At 40.5% G+C, this 18,979-nt stretch overlaps 1 protein-coding gene and 1 pseudogene across 50 annotated transcripts in view; both read left to right on the forward strand.

Moving 5' to 3' along the window:
* Positions 1-6,650, forward strand: part of LMO7 (LIM domain 7) — a 195,654-nt gene extending 189,004 nt beyond the window's left edge. For 28 of the 50 annotated variants that reach the window (XM_059042035.2, XM_067016466.1, XM_067016468.1 and 25 more), the window contains 4 exons: positions 1,015-1,293; positions 3,196-3,304; positions 4,415-4,517; positions 5,893-6,650. In XM_059042035.2, the coding sequence (XP_058898018.1) occupies positions 1,015-1,293; positions 3,196-3,304; positions 4,415-4,517; positions 5,893-5,915 (514 nt within the window). In that variant the 3' untranslated portion in view covers positions 5,916-6,650. Of the gene's footprint in view, positions 1-1,014; positions 1,294-3,195; positions 3,305-4,414; positions 5,012-5,892 lie in introns of those variants that run through there. The other 22 variants (XM_067016462.1, XM_067016464.1, XM_067016467.1 and 19 more) reach the window with 4 other exon arrangements.
* A 6,853-nt stretch (positions 6,651-13,503) lies between these two features.
* LOC131743229 (WD repeat and SOCS box-containing protein 1 pseudogene) lies at positions 13,504-17,244 on the forward strand (annotated as a pseudogene).
* Positions 17,245-18,979: the final 1,735 nt, after the last annotated feature.

Genomic DNA, 18,979 nt, shown 5'->3' on the forward strand with positions numbered 1-18,979 from the left:
GAACTGACAAGAAGATAGTTCTAAGAAAATGTATATTACATGGAATAAAGCAAGTTAGTGAAGAATATGAGCTGTAGAATAATCCCACTTGTTTAAGCATGTTAAAGGTATGAACACATTACATATGTATATAGACATGGTTATACGTACACATGTAAATTTGGATATGTATGTAAATATATACTTGCATGTGTGAGGAAAAAGTCTAGAAGGACACACAGTTAACAGTGGTTACCTCTGGGGATTAGGGCAGGTAAATTGTAAGTAAAAGTTTATATACCCTGCTATATTGCTTGGGTCTTTCTCATCATGATGATATAATACTTTTATAATTTGAAAAAAATACATATTTCAAACTTGGGATAAGAGAGAAAGTTTTAAAAGTAATAACAGTAAAATTGACCAGGTAGGAAAAATCCCTCATAATTTGGAGCCAATCTTTGTAGATCAGAATTAATGTCAAGTACATAACGATCTTATTTACAAAGCAGAAATAGAGACACAGACATAGAGAACAAACGTATGGATACCAAAGGGGAAGCGGGGATGGAATGAATTGGGAGATTGGGATTGACATATAAACACTATTGATACTGTGTATCAAATAGATAACTAATGAGAAGCTACTGTATAGCACAGGGAACTCTACCTAATGCTATGTAGTGACCTAAATGGGAAGGAAATCCAAAAAAGAGGGGATATATGCATACGTATAGCTGATTCACATTGCTGTACAGTAGAAACTAACACAACATTGTAAAGCAACTCTACTCCAATAAAAATTTTAAAAATTAAAAAAAAAAGTAAATGAATGTTAATTGAATATGAAACATCATGATGTCTTTGATGAAAAGGAACTTTAGCTGTTAAAGGTAATTTTATATATAACTGGCCTTATTAGATTCATACCTGCTTATAAAATACATGGATATTTTAATGACTGTAATGGCGTTAAGTGGATTTCTAGTTGAATGTGTTATATAACTTGGATATGAAACCCTTTCCGTGTTTCAGAGGTGAATCTCTAGATAACCTGGATTCCCCGAGAGCCAGTTCTTGGCGACAGTCCACTTGGCCCAACCAGCCTTCAGGAGTCTATGCCACTTCCTCTGTCCAAGATTGCAGTCGCCTCCCACCTCAGCTGCTGTCCACATCGAACCGTGCCTACATGCGGAACCCCTCCTCCAGCATACCCCCTCCCTCAGCGGGTTCCGGGAAGACCACCGCCCCGTCCCCCATACCGCGCAGCCATTCCCCTGCGGTTCCGCAGCCCGGCTGCCAGCCACGCAACAGGTGAGGCCCTTTGGGTTTTCCCTCCTCTTCCCTTCATCTCAAGGGGTAGTTTTTCATTAAAAATTTCCCAAAACATAGTCCAGGCTTTCCAGTGAAAAACAGGCCTTTCTGAGTGTGTTAGATTCAGTGTTCCTTTCCCAAATCAGTTCCTTGCTATCTTTCCATGCCAACCCAAGGGCATGTGTGGACGTCTTATGAAGCCACTGGAGGCCTTTAAAATGTTTACTTCATTGTCACTGCCTCGTTTACTTGGGCCTGTGGTCAGTGTCTTAGATGCAGATGGACCTGAACAGTTCTCACTGTGGAATCATAAAAATATACAGTAGCTCAAGAATGCATGACAAATTGTTGAGTAAAAGCAGTATTGTAAAATGTTTGACTGTTTTGATGAGACTGTAATATAAAATCGTCTTATAGGAACTGAGTATGAAAGGAAAGCATTATAACCCAGACCCATCGTCTGTGGAACGTTGAACAAGCTGGCTTTAAAAATTCTTAAGTTAGATATGGCATTTTGGGTTTTTGATTTCCAAGACCGTTGCTTGTCTCTTATCTGGTTTTCCAACATCTTGCTCAGACTACATCAACTGAATTCTGCAGGTCATATGCTGCGGGAACTGTGTGAGAGTTACAGTGGTGGGTCTTGACACTGGCCTTTCGGTGTGGGTTAAAGCTCAGATTATCAACATGTGTTGGGGTGTTATATCTGTGTAGCTTCTCCACAGATCACTGATGCTTCACAAAGCCACGTACAGCAGTGTTTCTGTTGAGACCTGAAGGGAGTTCTACTGGCCTATGATGCTACTTTTCATCACTATTGAAATACTGAAAAGTAGAAACACAGTGATTAATATTGGGATTGTTTTTAAGCTATCAACTAAAGGATTTCATTCAGAGAAGGTATTTTTATCTAGCTAAAATGTTGCTTGTGCCAGGATTTATAAAATGTGTATCAGGGAGCTTAAATTAAGAGAAGAAGAAATGAGGATTTTTGGTAAATTTGGAGGGAAGATAGGGACTGCAGAGGGCGGGGGAAGCCAGAGGAGAGAGTATTCTGTTTCCTTACTGAGAACCCTGCCCTTGGAAAGGAAAGCAGAAAGGAGACACGGGGCTGTGGACTTCTCTGCCCTGAGAAGGTCTCTATCTAGAGCACGTGGTGCTCTAACGTGAGGCACTCAACAGCCATGCCCTTTCCAATGTCACTGAAGTGCTGTGCCAGTCCTGTGGGATGCAAAGATAAGAAGTAGCCTTCACCTTTCGGCCTGGGAGAAGAGATAAGCCTTGCAAACAAAGCAAAGTAGAAACTTGCCTTACCTGTCTCAGTGGTAGCTGTCGGGCAGTTTTCGTGTCGTTCTCCGCAGAGGCAGCCCTGTAAGCCAGAGGCACAGTCAGGAAAGCACTGATACTTCTGTTTACCTAGAGTATCGGGTGAATGAGAAAGAGGTTGAGAAAATTAGGTTGAGGCGGTAGGTTGAATAGACTTGCAACACCCCTCGGAAGCGGGGCTGCTCTTTCAGTGTTCGATGAGCAGAGGACAAGATCAGAGCTGTGCCTTGGAGGGTTTACCTGGCAAGATGATGTCGGCTGCATTAGAGGAGGGGGCACTGTTGCCGAGGACAGATGTGGTCTGAGGGCGATAGCATCGCAAAGTGCAGAATGGACTGATTACACGGAAATCGTTCATGTAGGTGTCCAGGGTTCCAGAGCCGTCGTGGAGATCCATCAAGGTACAGTATAATCAAGGCATACTTTGGTTGGCTGGTGAAAGTTTTCCTGCCACAGGTATATAAAATAAAGAGTTTTGTAAACTATGATTCACGTTAATATCAGAGTGTGATTTTTAGATAAGAGCTTTGAGCCACTCGGATGAAAGCCACCCTTCCATTCTTGTTCTACGTCTAGGTCGGTCAGTGGGAAGCGCATGTGCTCCTATTGTCATAACATTCTGGGCAAAGGAGCCGCCATGATCATCGAGTCCCTGGGTCTTTGTTATCATTTGCATTGTTTTAAGGTGAGACTGAGCCAAACAGCCTGCAGGGCCGCATCGCTTTGCTTGGAGAGAGCATGGCTTCTTGCAGCGCTGGGTGTGGACCTGCCACTAACAAGCTAGGTGCTGCCTCTGTCGGTCTGTGCTGCACTTTGCATCACAAATGGCCTGCTACTGCTACTAGGTTCTCAAACCTTGAACCTGGCTTCAAAAATTAAAGCCAGAAGCACTATGCACTTCCTATTTCCAATCTAAGATTCTATAAGTAAAATTTACAGTGCGTAAATGCTTTCTCTAACATGCTGCCACGGTTATTAACAGCATGGGGACATGAATTATAACAGTGTCTAAAGCCTAGCTTTGAATAGGGAGAGTATGAAAGGAAAAATGATGTATTTTTACTGTTGCACAGTCTGCTTGTACCTAAGGGGTTCTTGCACATGAGAAAGAAGTAGGGCTCTATGTCTACCTTATTTTGCAGTATCTGTCTTTAGAGACACATCTGTTTGATTCTTGAGCTTGCATTGGGCCAGCGAGAGAAATTCCGGTGGTTGATCCTAGAGTCCTTCAGAGCTCAGCTTGTTTAAGCTTGTCTATCTCTGGCTTGGGTTGTTCCTAGGCATAGCAGAATGAGTCAAAATTGTTAGTGTTTGAGTACATGGAACCAAAATACCCAGCCTTGAAGGGAAAGCACCATGAGTGTACCTCACCGAATTGGTGCCGGGGGGAATGCCTGGGGTGACCCACCCCAGGGCAGAGAGCCAGAAACCCAGTCTTGGTGCCCTTCACCCGTTCCTTCCTGTGGTGCTTTATCCTCTCCATTCCGCTGGGAGAAAGGAAGACGGAATTTCTTTAAACCAATCAATGAATCATTTCTATTCTTTTGGTATATTTAGAATGATATCTTGGCTCTTAAAATTGGCTTTATGAATTCCTTAATGTCTCATCTGGCAGGCTTCCTTTTAATCTAATTATCTTTGGGCCTTTTTTTTTTTTTCCTTTGCTGAAATGTATCTAAGAGCTTAGAAGCTGCATTTTGCTCACTTTTTTTTTTTTTTTTCTGGAAGTGCCCCAAGCTTTCTTGAGCTAAGTGTGGATGTTTCCTGTTTTTGCTTTTTTTTGTTTGTCTCCCAGTGTGTGGCCTGTGATCGTGACCTCGGAGGCTCTTCCTCAGGAGCCGAAGTCAGAATCCGAAACAACCAACTGTATTGCAACGACTGCTATCTCAGATTCAAATGTAAGAGAGCAAATCAGGGAGAAAATTTCTTGTCTTTTACAGAGACCACGGGTTCCCATGCATTTCCCTGAACCTACCACCAGCTCCCCTTCAAGCTCCCTGCCCCAGAGCTCCAGGCTTTAGGAATAATCTCAGAGTATCCCCTTCAAAGAGGGTCCGGTGAGCGGGTCAGCGGGTCAGTGTTCAGGATTCCAGCCACACAAGGGTGGGTGTAGGACCCAGGAACCAGAGAGGGATGCACGCCGGGAGTCAGGACGGTGTACCGTGCAGTCTGTTCAGAGTCTGGAGAAACTTCTGATGACTCAAGCATACAAATCAACCAAGACCGACAGTTAAAATGAATCTTCTGTATAGACTCTCATCAGTTTCTTGGCTAAGAAGCTCTCGTCATTTTAGCTGATTTCTATTATTTACCAGTGGGGTCTGATTATGTGATTTAGAATATGACCATCTTTAAAAACTGTGGTTTAAAAAGGTAATAAAGAATAGTCAGTGTATGCTCTGTTACTCTATAATCATATGCTATCAAATTATACAATGATTTAAGCATTAATTCTGATGACATAGTGTTTCAGTGTCATTTTTGGAAAAAATGAGTTTTTCAAAAACTTCACATGCTATTCTGTGTCTAAGCATGTTTTTGCCTGTAAGTGTGTTATAAACATAGGGTAGCGTAAGTAGATTGTATATCGTTTATAGCTACATAAAGACAACCAACCATTCCTCCTTTTTATATTTTGAGCCTTGATGCTGGTAACATGTGTTTCTTCCTTATTGTGAAAGGGTGTTTGTTACAAGTGGTATCAGCCAAACCATATGCTTTTGAGCTCTGAGGTATTTATATGGCCTTTATGTGAAGAGTGCTTTGGAAATGGCTTCAGCCCAGTCAACTCTCTCTTATCTGTCACCGTGTTTTGAGCCTTCTCACCCCGTTGGTCCAGGCCTTTCCTGGATGCCAGCACTGAGGTTGGAGAGTGTCAAGGCTGGGCATGAAATGGGGTGGGGGGGTGTGTGTATGTGTGTGAGCTTTTCTCTCTCTAGTCAAAATTCCAAAGCCAAATATAATTGATTTTTGGACTCATCATGGAAAAATTGCCCATGCCTTTTCTCTCCTCCAGTACAAATAATAGAGAGTTGAGTGTAACTTGTTTCTATATCAGCAGTTAATTTTTACTCCATTTTTTGCAAAGAAAGACTTGTAGAACCCAGAGGTGTGATTTGCCCAGCTTTATTTTATCCTAAGTGAGTTAACAGGATAACTCTTTCTACCTCATGGGGTCATTCTCTGAGCGATTCCTGCTATGTATCCCAGGTGGCGATAGTCGAGTGTTTCTGAATCTAAGCGCTTTTCTTTCTTCTCTCCTTGCCTGATCAGCTGGACGGCCAACCGCCATGTGATGTAAACCTCCACACGAAAGCACTGTTGCAGATAGAAGAAGAGGTGGTTGCTGCTGATATAGATCTATAAATATACGTTGTATGTCCTTTTGCTCTCTTTTTTAAAAAGAATAATACTTTTTCTGGCCTCTTTAGATTACATCAGAGCATTATAGTCTTGGTAGAACCTGTATTTTTGTTGTTTATTTATAAGAAGGTAATTGTGTGTGGGGAAAAGTGCAGTATTTCCTTTTTGAATTCAGCATTATAAAAGCACAAGGGAAAAATAAGAACTTCAAAATATTTTTTTGATGCTGATAATCTAGTTTGACTTTCTGGTGGTGTTTTGAGGAGGGTTATTTTATTGTGTTTTTTTTAAAGTTTTGGAAACATTATTTGAAATAGTTAATATAAATATGTAATTGCCTTTGCTCTGTTTATTATAATGTATTCTAAATTAATGCAGAACCATACGGAAAATTTCACTAAAATCCACCCCCAAATTTGCTTTCTGTTTCCTTCTTTTCATTTATGTAATATTATTAAAATTTTTTTTAGCTTATATGACATTTTATTTGCTTGATGAGGGGAGCTCTGTTTTCTTCACCAGAATTGTCACCAAGCAATTCCCAGTAGAAATTGCTTCTTTTCTTTCGTGGAAAATCATCATGGTTTGTATGCCAGAAGTTTCCTCCAGAAACTAGTGGGCCTTTCTGTTCAACTGCATTTGTAAATAAACTTGCTGATGCATTTAAAGAGTGGTTCTTTTTCTTCAGTGTGTGTCTGTGTTTGTCTACCTTCCAAGCCTTTTAATTATGTTTCAGTGTGTGGCTTTTCTTGATACTATGTTTTATTTAGCATATTTACTGAGGTATAAATTGACATACAATAAAATGCACATATTTAAACTGTACAATGACAGGTTTTGACATGTGTATATACCTATGAAACTATGACTACAATCGTGATATTGTTTTTCCTGAAAAATTTTAACAAGAAACTTTATTTTTATTTTTGATGGAAAGTTGTTTTTGAATGCAATACGTTTTTAGGGCGAGAGGTGAAGTGAATGGTGAATTGTTGGATGATTTGCACAGAATCTTTACATATTCTTTTGCTTCCTCAGTGATAAGTTTAGAAAATCTATAGGATAAAAAAAATCTATAATGTTTTAGAAATCTGGAGTGAGAGTGCAAGAACGCAGGACTTTAGCATGTTTTGAGCAAAAATATAAACTTTCTTGAATCCTTTATAATAAGGAAACTGGAGTGATTAATTCTAGGATATGAGAACTGTACTGGGATAGGTTAGAAATATATAAGAAGCTGTAATGTGGGAGAAAATAAAAAATTTAGTTCCAGTTTTTATTTTTGTTTAGTATTCTTTATTTCTGATTATTAGAGTAATGTGTGTTTTTTGATGAAAATTTATCAGGTACCTAAAGTGTAAGGAATATAATTCTCAATTCCAAACTTCAAAGATAAGAGCTCTATGTTTAAACTCAGTCTGTACATAGTTATTTATCCTGTGTTCCTAGTTAACATTGGCGTGTGAATTTTTCCATGTTGTTAAAACCATTTCTCTCTCTTCTCTCTCTCTCTATATATATACATATATATACACATATATGTATGTATATCTATATATATATATTTTTTTCTCGGTATGCAGGACTCTCACTGCTGTGGCTTCTCCCGTTGCGGAGCGCAGGCTCCGGACACGCAGGCTCAGCAGCCATGGCTCACGGGCCCGGCCGCTCCGCGGCATGTGGGATCTTCCCGGACCGGGGCACGAACCCGTGTTCCCTGCATCGGCAGGCGGACTCTCAACCACTGCGCCACCAGGGAAGCCCCATTTCTAAATATTTTTATTAATGGTTGCATAATGCTCCATTGTTTGGTGCTGTTAATACTTATCTGATAGTTCCTCTACTGCATGCATCTCAATTGTTTCTAATATTTAACACTGTTTTTTAAACAAATAGATTTTATTTTTTTTAAAGTGATGTAACAGTTACTTTTATTTTTTCCCCATTTTTATTTTTTATTGGAGTAAAATTGCTTTACAATGTTGTGTTAGTTTCTGCTGTACAATGAAGTGAGTTAGCTATATTTATACCTGTATACCCTCCCTCTTGGACCTCCCTCCCCCCCCTCCTATCTAGGTCACCACAGAGCACCGAGCTGAGCTCCCTGTGATATATATAACATGGTTATATATACTATATGTATGCATATATTTCTAGTATAAAGTCTGTGATGGACTCTCCATAATCATATCTATTTCTTTATATTATTTTTATAGACATGAGATTATTGGCTCAGAGGTTATGCATCTTAAGGCTGTCATGATACATATTGCCACAGTGGTTTCCAGAAAGCTGCTACCAACTTAGACTCCCACTAGCACCACACAGGAATTTCTGTTGCCTTGTTCTCTGCCTGACATATAGTAGCCCTCAGTATGCAGTAGCTGAATAAATTAATAAATAAACCACTGCTACAATTTCTGTCTTGTTAATTCTGCTTGTTCCTGCCTCTAGTACAAGCTTTAATTCTTACCTCACAGTTTTAGTTTTCTCATCCAACATCTTTACTGATCAGTACTCCTTTTCATCTAAATCCTTTGTCTTTTCATCTTAACCTTGTATACTGTTTTTTTTCTTCTCTGTACATTCTTATGACTTTTTTCCTCATCTCATATTATCTTGTTAAGTGATAATAATTTTGTTAGTACAAGTTGTTAGGACAGCTTTCAGAGATTTTCTTCTAAGACAGCGGTGTTATAGCACCTTTGTATATGCCCATGAGAATTTGTAACTTCATTTAGGAACAAGGAAAGATTCAGTCATTCAACATTCTTTATTCAAGCAGAAGGTACCAGGCACAGTTTTAGGCACTGTAGATAGTGCAATGAAGAAATACAAAGTCTTGTCTCTGACTGGGCTTAGATTTCCAGTTGGGGGAGACAATGGTAAATGCAATAAAATGTAACATGCATGTGGAGATAAGGGCGTTGAAGAACAAATGAGCAGGGCAAGGAGGCTCCATGAGTGTTGGAAATGAAAGTTCCGTGGCGCCTTTTTATATGGGTTGTAGAGACAGCCTCTCTGATATGTGAGCCAAAGCGTGAAGGATTGAGGGAGCAAACCTTACAGATATCTGAGGGGAATGCATTCCGGATACAGAGAATAGCAAGTTAAAGAGTCTAGAGGCAGGAGAATATTTGGTGTGCTCGGGAAGGGACCATGTGGTTGGGACGGATCAAGTGAGAGTGATATGAGCAAGGATGTGTGGGGAGGAGGACGCAGGTCTGCTGAGCAGGACAGAGACATTGGAGGGTTGAACTGAGGAGTGAAATGAACTGACTTATGTTTTTATTTTATTTTATTTATTTTTTATTTTTATTTTTTTTTGCGGTACGCGGGCCTCTCACTGTTGTGGCCTCTCGCCTTGTGAAGCACAGGCTCCGGACGCGCAGGCTCAGTGGCCATGGCTCACGGGCCCAGCCGCTCCACGGCATGTGGGATCCTCCCGGACCGGGGCACGAACCCGCGTCCCCTGCATCAGCAGGCGGACTCTCAACCACTGCGCCACCAGGGAAGCCCCCTTCAATAATTTTGAGAAATCAAGAGTTTTTATTTTATGGGTAGGCATGACTGGTAGAGGAGAGGAGAGGATGCTTTTATCCCCTGTAGTCACTAAAACTCAGAGCCTCTGCAGTGCTAGATTCAGAAAGGAAAGTAGCATGAAAATTAAATTTATTCTATTCAAGAATGTAATCTAGGCATTTTATTCAATACTTAATTTTCATTTCTACCATGGTGTGAGAAGTAGCAAAAAAAAAAAAAAAAAAAAAAAAAAAGAAAAGAAAGAAACTAGCTGGGTTCCAAGGAATAGGCCTGGAATAATAACTACTGCCTGATTGTTAGTTTTGAGAGACATCTCTAATAGTGTATATGCCAGGGCTGGGATTTTACTCATTTTATTTACCGCTCTAACATCAATCCTTGCAATCTGGAAGAGGTGTTAAGGTGTGCGAATGCAAATCCCAGTTTATACTAGTAAAAATGGCATAAAAAGAAATTGAACTGTTTGTAGTGAGGTGGATGGACCTAGAGTCTGTCATACAGAGCTAAGTAAGTCAGAAGGAGAAAAACAAATACTGTATGCTAACACATATATATGGAATCTAAAAAAAAAAAAAAAAAAAAAAAAGGTTCTGATGAACCTAGGGGCAGGACAGGAATAAAGACAGACTAAGTGAGAGAGTGCCATTGACATATATGCACTACCAAATGTAAAATAGCTATTGGGAAGCAGCTGCTTTGCACAGGGAGATCAGTTCGGTTCTGTGTGACCATCTAGAGGGGTGGGAGGGAGATGTAAGAGGGAGGGGATATGGGGATATATGTATACATATAAGTGAATCACTTTGTTATACAGCAGAAACTAATGCAATATTGTGAAGCAATTATACTCCAATACAGATGTTAAAAAATGGCATTCAAAAACCCTAGTATGTGTTTAAAATCCATGTGTACAGGACAGGCAAAAAGCAATTTTCAGATTAATGTCATAAAACATGGAGGGAGTGTATTTGATGAATACAAAGGAATCCTTATTCTCATGGAGGGGAAAGGCACATACCCAAAGGATTCTAGTGCCTGGTAGAAAAGCCCAGGGCTACGAGAGAAATCCAGTGTGCGAGAATCCATGAGACATTTACATTTACATTTACTCAGTTGTGAAGCAACTTCACAGCTGAGTTGATATTTGAACTGCATCTTTAAGAGCAGTCATAATCTTAGCAGATAGAGCATGTAGAAGGAACAAAATACCATTTCTGAGTTGGAATCAGGTCCCCAGAGGTGCCTCCCTTACATTGTATTCACTCAAAACCATATACACACTTTGGCCTCTCTCGCAGAGGAATGAGGAGATCCTCAGATACACTGTGGGATCATGTCTTCATGGAGTGGTGAAGATCTGACGTAGGGTGGTGAGACCGCAAAAAGGAGTTAAGTCAATGGACGAGAGATCATGACTCAAAGACATGACACGGCCAAAGGAGAAGCAAAAGAATAACTGTAGGACCCCAAGCCTGGGTAGTGTAGAGACTGATATTGTTGAGAAAGGAAATTAGTTCTGTTTTGGACATGCCACAGTACTACAGGGTTGACTTACATGGAGAAGAAGTAGGTGAAGGTAGCTGGAAATAGGGGTTTGGGCTGAACTAGAAAGAAATGACATCCATTAAAGTTAGTTCATTTGCAAGCTCAAATTGACTTAGATATAAGTTTATTTCCTTACCTGAGAGAAAGTCAAGAAGGTCAGTTCATCCAGCAGTTTAATAATGTCATCAAAGACCCATATCAGGGCTCCCCTGGTGGCACAGTGGTTGAGAGTCCGCCTGCCGGTGCAGGGGACGCGGGTTCGTGCCCCGGTCCGGGAGGATCCCACGTGCCGCGGAGCGGCTGGGCCCGTGAGCCATGGACGCTGAGCCTGCGCGTCTGGAGCTTGTGCTCCGCAACGGGAGAGGCCACAACAGTGAGAGGCCCACGTACCGCAAAAAAAAAAAAAAAGAAACCCATATCATTCATCTCAGGCTGTTTGGCCATCACAACGCTGGCTGCTCCTAAGGCTGCTTATTACCACGGTTGCAAGATGGCAGCCAGGCTCCCTGCTTCTTTTTTCATATTCACTGGAAGAGATGCTGAGCTCTCATTGCTCTTCAGCGTATAAGGGACCTTTTCCAGAAGCCATTAGCCAAACGTCTGTCTTCTCATAGGCCAGCCTTGGGTTATTTGACAATTTCTGAACCAGGGGGCCCCCTTACGTGAGAATCAACTTCCTGGTGATGCTATTGCTAACTAATGGGAATTTGGTGGAGTAAATGTTGGGGGGTTAACCACAACGTTTACCATAGTTAGCCTTTATGAATTCTCTTAAAATTGAGTACTTGTATCAATATTATGTGAGACCCTGTCTTTCATAATTAGAACCTTGTAAGTCAGCGAGTTTCTTAAGGAACAATATAGAGACAACAGGGGAAGGGACAAGAATATTTCCTTTTGTCGTACCCACCAAGGATCATGTGAGGGAGTACTTGAGAAAATTTGATCAAGCAATCATGAAGAGATCACGGTGATGATGAGGTGAAAAATTGGTAACCTGGATAATTTGTAAATACTTGTGAATACTTTGTGAATATAAAGTGTGAAAAATAGTCTCATACTTTTTCCGGTTTCTTCTATAAAAATTCATGAAAGGGAATGGTGGGTTAAATGCTCATCTTCTTATGATTAAACTTTAAACTTAAGATTCTGGGTTTTAGGTACTGTAATCCCATGATATTGTTTAATACATTTAGCTGACCCAGTAATTCTCTTTATGATTCTGTTTGACGATTCTGTGTGAAGCTCTTTAATGCTTACAATGTAAAGATCCTCAACGCTCATCATGGAGAGTATTTTTCAACACCAGTTTTATAACACAATCCTGTGAAAGATTATCGAAACTCCTTGCTATTAAAATTAGATTGGGAAAAATAGGATTTATTGAAAATTCCATAGGAGAGACCTATTAGAATCAGGAAAAGGATGGAGCAGTGCTTTCTAGGTTACATTCAGGCTTTTAACTTACATATTTTTGTGTGCTACTTGCTGTTACTTAATATTTTTTTTGGTATTTTTGATAGCTAAGGTGCTTTATTAGATCTGTAATGAATTCAGTGTCACAGATCTGCATGGGAGGCGTTGGTCTAACTGTTGCCATTTCAGGCTAAATAGAGAGTTCTCCTTACATTTGTCAGAAGCTCATTTGCCCTTTCAACCTGTTCTACGGCAGCAGGAAAACATCCATCACAGATGGCCAGGAGAGCTCCTGGGTCAAGCTTGCAAGTCCTCTGTGTTCTTAAATCCATTTCTACCTCCAAATCAGACTAGCTTCCTGGGAGCCCTTAGTCGTAAAATACTGACTTTGTGTCAGTTTCAAGTTCGGATGTATAATGAGGTTTAGGATATCCATGTTGCCTTCTTTCTGAGTACATTTAAGTTCTAGTGTCAGGAATATAGCTCACAGCTGAAGAGGAGGCCAGTGGAAGCGCAGAGAGAAGCCAAAAAAGAGCCTCTCCCACGACCTGAGTTCACCTTAACAAGTCTTTATTGAGTATTCACTGTATGCCAGGTGTATAAGGGACACGGTACAAGTGTGGTATTTTCATACTATAAAATAACTATGAATTCAACTATGAAAATTAACATTTTTATAATTAAAATTATTTACAATTTTATAGTCAAAATTAATATCTACTTAGTGCCCCCTTCCACCTGAAGGCAAGAAAACTCAAATCTAGTCTTGCCTATTTCTTCTCTCCAGGTTTTTCAGATTTAAGTCCAATCAAATCAGGATATTCCCTAACCCCTCTTCTGCCCTATAGTTGTTATCTGACCTTGGCTTGGTTTACATGGTGACAGAGTCATGGCCCCGTGGTGGGCCTGTGGAAGCACCTTGTTCTATGCACCTAGTTGCTATGCCAGTGATCACAGCAGCACCTAGCATCCTGTCTGGCCTTTCTACTTGGTTAGCCCTTCCATGCTTGAAGGACCATGCAGCACAGGTCACCCAGTGTTCAGCTTCAGCCCTCATCCCCTCATCTCGGGCAGGTCATCTCTTTGGGTCAACAGGTCTGCTCTGTCAGCCAGAGGTCCTCTCTGCCCCTAGATCCTGAATCAAATCTGCAAAGTCCCTCTTTCACATAAGGAAACATGCAGCTTCCAGGGATTCGGGTGGGAACATTATTTGGCATACCACAGTCCCTTTGACATTTACCAACTAAAACTAGGAGTTAGTATTCTCCCCTTTTGCCACTGTTTAAAAAGAGATCATTAGGATGATTCTGACTAAAAACGTTAAAGTTTTTTCTCAATATTTATAAATGTGTGCTCATCACTAAAAGATGTAATAAAATGACATTTGTCGTCTCAGTAGGCTTAATTTTCAGTGGGCTAGTGGTGGTTTCAGTGACCTCTGTGTTGCCCGTTTTGCCTCATTTCTTTGGGAGCAGTCCCTAAAACGGTGGGCGAGATGATCCATTGTGCTGTATGAAGAACATATTAGAAAATTTATATGTGTTTTTATATTTGAAAAGGAACATTTGAAGCATTTCTGGTATTTTATAGAAGGGTTGGCACAGACATGCTTGTCTTTATGGCTGTGTTAGTCACGTGTAGTGCAGAACGCGTAGTGTAGTACGTAGATGTCCTGAGGGCTGAATGGGCACCCCACCCTGTGCCGGGGTGGGCAACGGTTTCTTCATTTGGCATGTTGTGATGTATTACAATTTATTTATGTCATCACTTTGCAAGCAAGATTTCTAGAAACATGAGGAACATGAAGAAGAACATCTACAATTTTTCCAGTGATGCTTAAAGTCAAGTAAGATTTAATCTCTCCTTGACACACTACATACAGTAATAAATGTTTACAAGCATCTTTTGAGCTTGCATAATAGCAGATGCATATAATGGCATCCTTGCTCTTCCTACTGAGTTAAAATGGCTGAAATAAAATACTGGAAATAACATGGAAACTGAAACAAGTATATTCCTTTGTCAGCAAATATTGCTGGAAGAGGCACAGAGAACAGCACTGAAGTAGAGAAGAAACAAGAATGAGAACAAATAATTCGGTGTGAGACGTTTGCTCCATAATACAGGTGTCTCCATCGTATCTCAGCTTGTGGTATTTGCTAAATTGTTTCAATGATGAAATAGAAAAAGAACTATTTATGAGCCATTAAAATGTTTTAGGAGACTGATACTCAACAGTAAGTTACTTCTTTATTAAAAGCAAGGGACTTCCCTGGTGGCACAGTGGTTAAGAATCCCCCTGCCAATGCAGGGGACACAGGTTCGAGCCCTGGTCCGGGAAGATCCCACGTGCTGTGGAGCAACTAAGCCCGTGTGCCACAACTACTGAAGCCCGCGTGCCTAGAGCCGGTGCACCACAGCAAAGAGTAGTCCCTACTTGCCACAACTAGAAACGAAGACACAATGCAGCCAAAAATAAATTTAAAAACAACTTATGGTAAAACTGGGTACATTTACCCATTGATGGAATGATTATTTTGGAATAAAAAAGAGATTCCAGAATATAGTTACAGAGTCTCTATAATATTACTATATTATTTTTACTGCATCATTTATTGCAAGTTTTAGTGTCAAATTGTGGTCAGAAATTAGCAAATTTTCATTTTATAAAAAACTGGATCTTTTTTCAGCTTTACTGAGGTATAATTGACGCATAAAATTGCCAGATATGTAAAGTATACAACGGGCTGATTTGATACACACGTACATTGTGAAAGGATTTCCCCCATGGAGTCAATTAACACCTCCATCACCCCACACAGTTATCCTTTTTATTTGGTGAGAACGTTAAAGTTCTACTCTCTTAGCAAATCTCAACTATACAATACAGTGTTATCAACTATAGTCACTATATTATACATTAGGTCCTCAGACCTTACTCATCTTATAATTGAAAATTTATACCTTTTTACCACCATCTCCCTATTTCCTCCACCCACAGCCCTGAGCAACCACTTTGCTACTCTTTAAAAACAAGATCTTGCTCCAGTGTCTCGTTTGCAGTCGGTTGCGTGGAGGGAAGCGTCTTGGTCCGTAGGCACGAGGAAGGGAACAGCAATCTATTGTCTGTGTTTGACTCCGTAGTTTAGTCCGAGGCCTCCCGGAGCTTATCCGGAGCGGTCGGCAGAAACCGCCGAGACCGCCCCGCCCCTCCCCTCCGTCGCCGGGACCGGGAGGGACCCCGCCCGCGTCACGCCCCTCGGGCGCTCCCCTTTCCCTTCTCTGTCGTTGCGTCCGCATCGCGCCCCCGGAATCAGACGGTGCCCCATAGGTGGCCAGCGTTCCCCCGAGGGTCAACGAGTAAGAGATAGTGAGATCACGTACTATAGGTGAACTTTTAGCTCCTGCAGCTCCTTTTGACAAGAAATGTGGTCGTGAAAATTGGACTGTTGCTTTTGCTCCAGATGTTTCATACTTTGCTTGGTCACAAGGACATCGTGCAGTAAAGCTTGTTCCGTCGTTCCAGTGCCTTAAGAACGTTCTCTTGCATGGCACCAAGAATATCACCAATTCAAGCCGTTTAAGATTGTCAAGACAAAACAGTGATGGTGGGCAAAAAAATAAGCCTCGTGAACATATTATAGGCCGCGGCGATATAGTCTGTAGTCTTGCTTTTGGATCTTCAGTTCCAGAAGAACAGAGTCGCTGTGTAAACAGAATGGCATCGATTCGGATTTGCACAAGATCAGCTACTCCTTGCCACAGGGTTAAACAATGGGCGTATCAAAATATGGGATGTATATACAGGAAAACTCCTCCTTAACTTGGTAAGTCATACTGAAGTGGTCAGAGATTTAACTTTTGCTCCAGATGGGAGCTTGATCCTGGTGTCAGCTTCAAGAGACAAAACTCTGAGAGTGTGGGACCTGAAAGATGACGGAAACATGATGAAAGTATTGAGGGGCCATCAGAACTGAGTGTACAGCTGTGCATTCTCTCCTGACTCTTCTATGCTGTGTTCAGTGGGAGCCAGTAAAGCAGTTTTCCTTTGGAATATGGATAAATATACCATGATACGGAAACTAGAAGGACATCACCTTGATGTTGTAGCTTGTGACTTTTCTCCTGATGGAGCATTACTGGCTATGGCATCTTACGATACTCGAGTTTATATCTGGGATCCACACACTGGAGACATTCTGATGGAATTTGGGCACTTGTTTCCCCCACCCACTCCAATATTTGCTGGAGGAGCAAATGACCGATGGGTGCGATCTGTCTCGTTTAGTCATGACGGACTGCATGTTGCAAGCCTTGCTGATGATAAAATGGTGAAGTTCTGGAGAATTGATGAGGGTTCTCCAGTACAAGTTACACCTTTGAGCAATGGTCTTTGCTGTGCCTTTTCTACTGATGGCAGTGTTTTAGCTGCTGGGACACATGATGGAAGTTTGTATTTTGGGGCCACTCCAAGGCAAGTCCCTAGCCTTCAACAGTTATGTCGCATGTCAATCCGGAGAGTGATACCCACCCAAGGAGTCCAGGAGCTGCCGATTCCTTCCAAAGTTTTAGAGTTCCTCTCCTACCGTGTTTAGAGGATGCTGTCTTCCCTAGTATTAGGGACTGACAACACACTTTACACAAACCTCAAGCTTTACTGACTTCAAGGTTTAGGAGATTTATTTAATTTGATACATTCTTGTATTGCATTTTGATCAGTTGAGCTTTTAAAATATTATTTATAGACCTTAGGAGAAATATTTCTGAACATATCAAATGTAAATTTTTTTCTAAAATGTAACTGTGAAAACAGATACATACATGTATATATTTCGATATAAACTGCTGTGTGTTAAATGGACCCTTTTGCTTTTCTAATTTTTAGTTCCAACATGTATATATTGCTTCAGTAGAGCCACAATATGTATCTTTGCTGTAAAGTGGAAGGAAGTTTTTCATTCTGGGACACTGAGTTAGATGGTAAATACTGACTTAAAAAAGCTGAATGCCTCATAACAAAATGTGTATTTGGTTGGGGGGTGGTCAGACAACTGACCTTCAGGTAAAACAGCTTTTGTCTAGGGAAGGATTTTGTTTTCCTTAGGAGTGGCAGCTGAGAAGTAGAATTTGAATGTGACATTATTAAATGAAAAATAGCCAGGATATAACCAGGAAAAAAGGGTGTCTTTTTTTTTTTTTTCCTAACTACTGCTGTGGGCCTTAATTTTGGAAAGCAGCTTGCTACTTTAACCCCTGTGGTATAAATAAAGTATTATAATAAATTTTAGTCAATTTGAAAAATCCATCTACTGTATTATTGCTAAATATTTTGTTGTTTGTACTAAGGGACAATTATTTTAAGACCGTGGTGGGGTTTTTTGCTTTTTGTTTATTTTTTACACATATACTATGTTTCTGTAGGGGATAATATTGGTGACTTGCCAAAGAGAAGCAATACAATTAGTATATCTGCTTTTGCCTTCTGTTATTTATCTTACCTGCAGATATTAAGAATGTATGCATTATGTAAAATGCTTGATTATATATTTTTGTTGAGTTTTTAAATTAAAGACTTGTAAAAAAAAACCCACAAGATCTTTACTAGAATAAAATAACATTTTGTAATGAGTTAGGGAATGACCATGAAAATATTTTTTTGCTACACTTGATGGCAACAATATTTGATGGCTTTGTTTCCATTACTTTGGCAGTGGTTGAAGATATTCTGCATTTTTTCTTTTGCAAAAAAAAAAAGGGGGGGGGTTTCAAATTTGTTGACCTTTTCCTGAAGTGGCTGCCTGTAGTTTTCCTAGTAGATATTTAAAATACAAAAACAAGCTTAATAATCTTCTTGTACAATAAAGGTGATAAAAAACAAATACAATGCATAACCCCTTTTGAAAGAAACATGCTATGAGAGAACAGTTTGAAAATTAAATGTGTAAAAAGTTTCCATTGTTATATGGCTTTGTTGCAAAAAAAACCCCTAAATATCACACACATAACAATTCTCATTAGAAACTAAAATGTTTAACAGTATTTTCAAATGATATATTTTTAGCAGAATTTGAACCAGTTTGTTTAAATATACACAAAAGGCAGAGGACTCAACGAGTGAAGGTAGTGGGATGGAAATTAACTAGTTCATCTTTTTTAAAAAATAAATTTATTTATTTATTTTTGGCTGTGTTGGGTCTTCATTTCTGTGCAAGGGTTTTCTCTCGTTGCGGCGAGCAGGGGCCACTCTTTATGGCAGTGCGCGGGCCTCTCACTGTTGTGGCCTCTCCCGTTGCGGAGCACAGGCTCCGGACGCGCAGGCTCAGTAGCTGTGGCTCACAGGCCCAGTTGCTCCACGGCATGTGGGATCCTCCCAGACTAGGGCTCGAGCCCGTGTTCCCTGCATCGGCAGGCAGATTCTCAACGACTGCGCCACCAGGGAAGCCCCAAGCTCATCTTTAACAAAACGTCTGCCTACATGGTAGATGGCATTGAG

Source organism: Kogia breviceps, chromosome 16 (genome assembly GCF_026419965.1).
Source record: "Kogia breviceps isolate mKogBre1 chromosome 16, mKogBre1 haplotype 1, whole genome shotgun sequence".
Taxonomy (NCBI): domain Eukaryota; kingdom Metazoa; phylum Chordata; class Mammalia; order Artiodactyla; family Physeteridae; genus Kogia; species Kogia breviceps.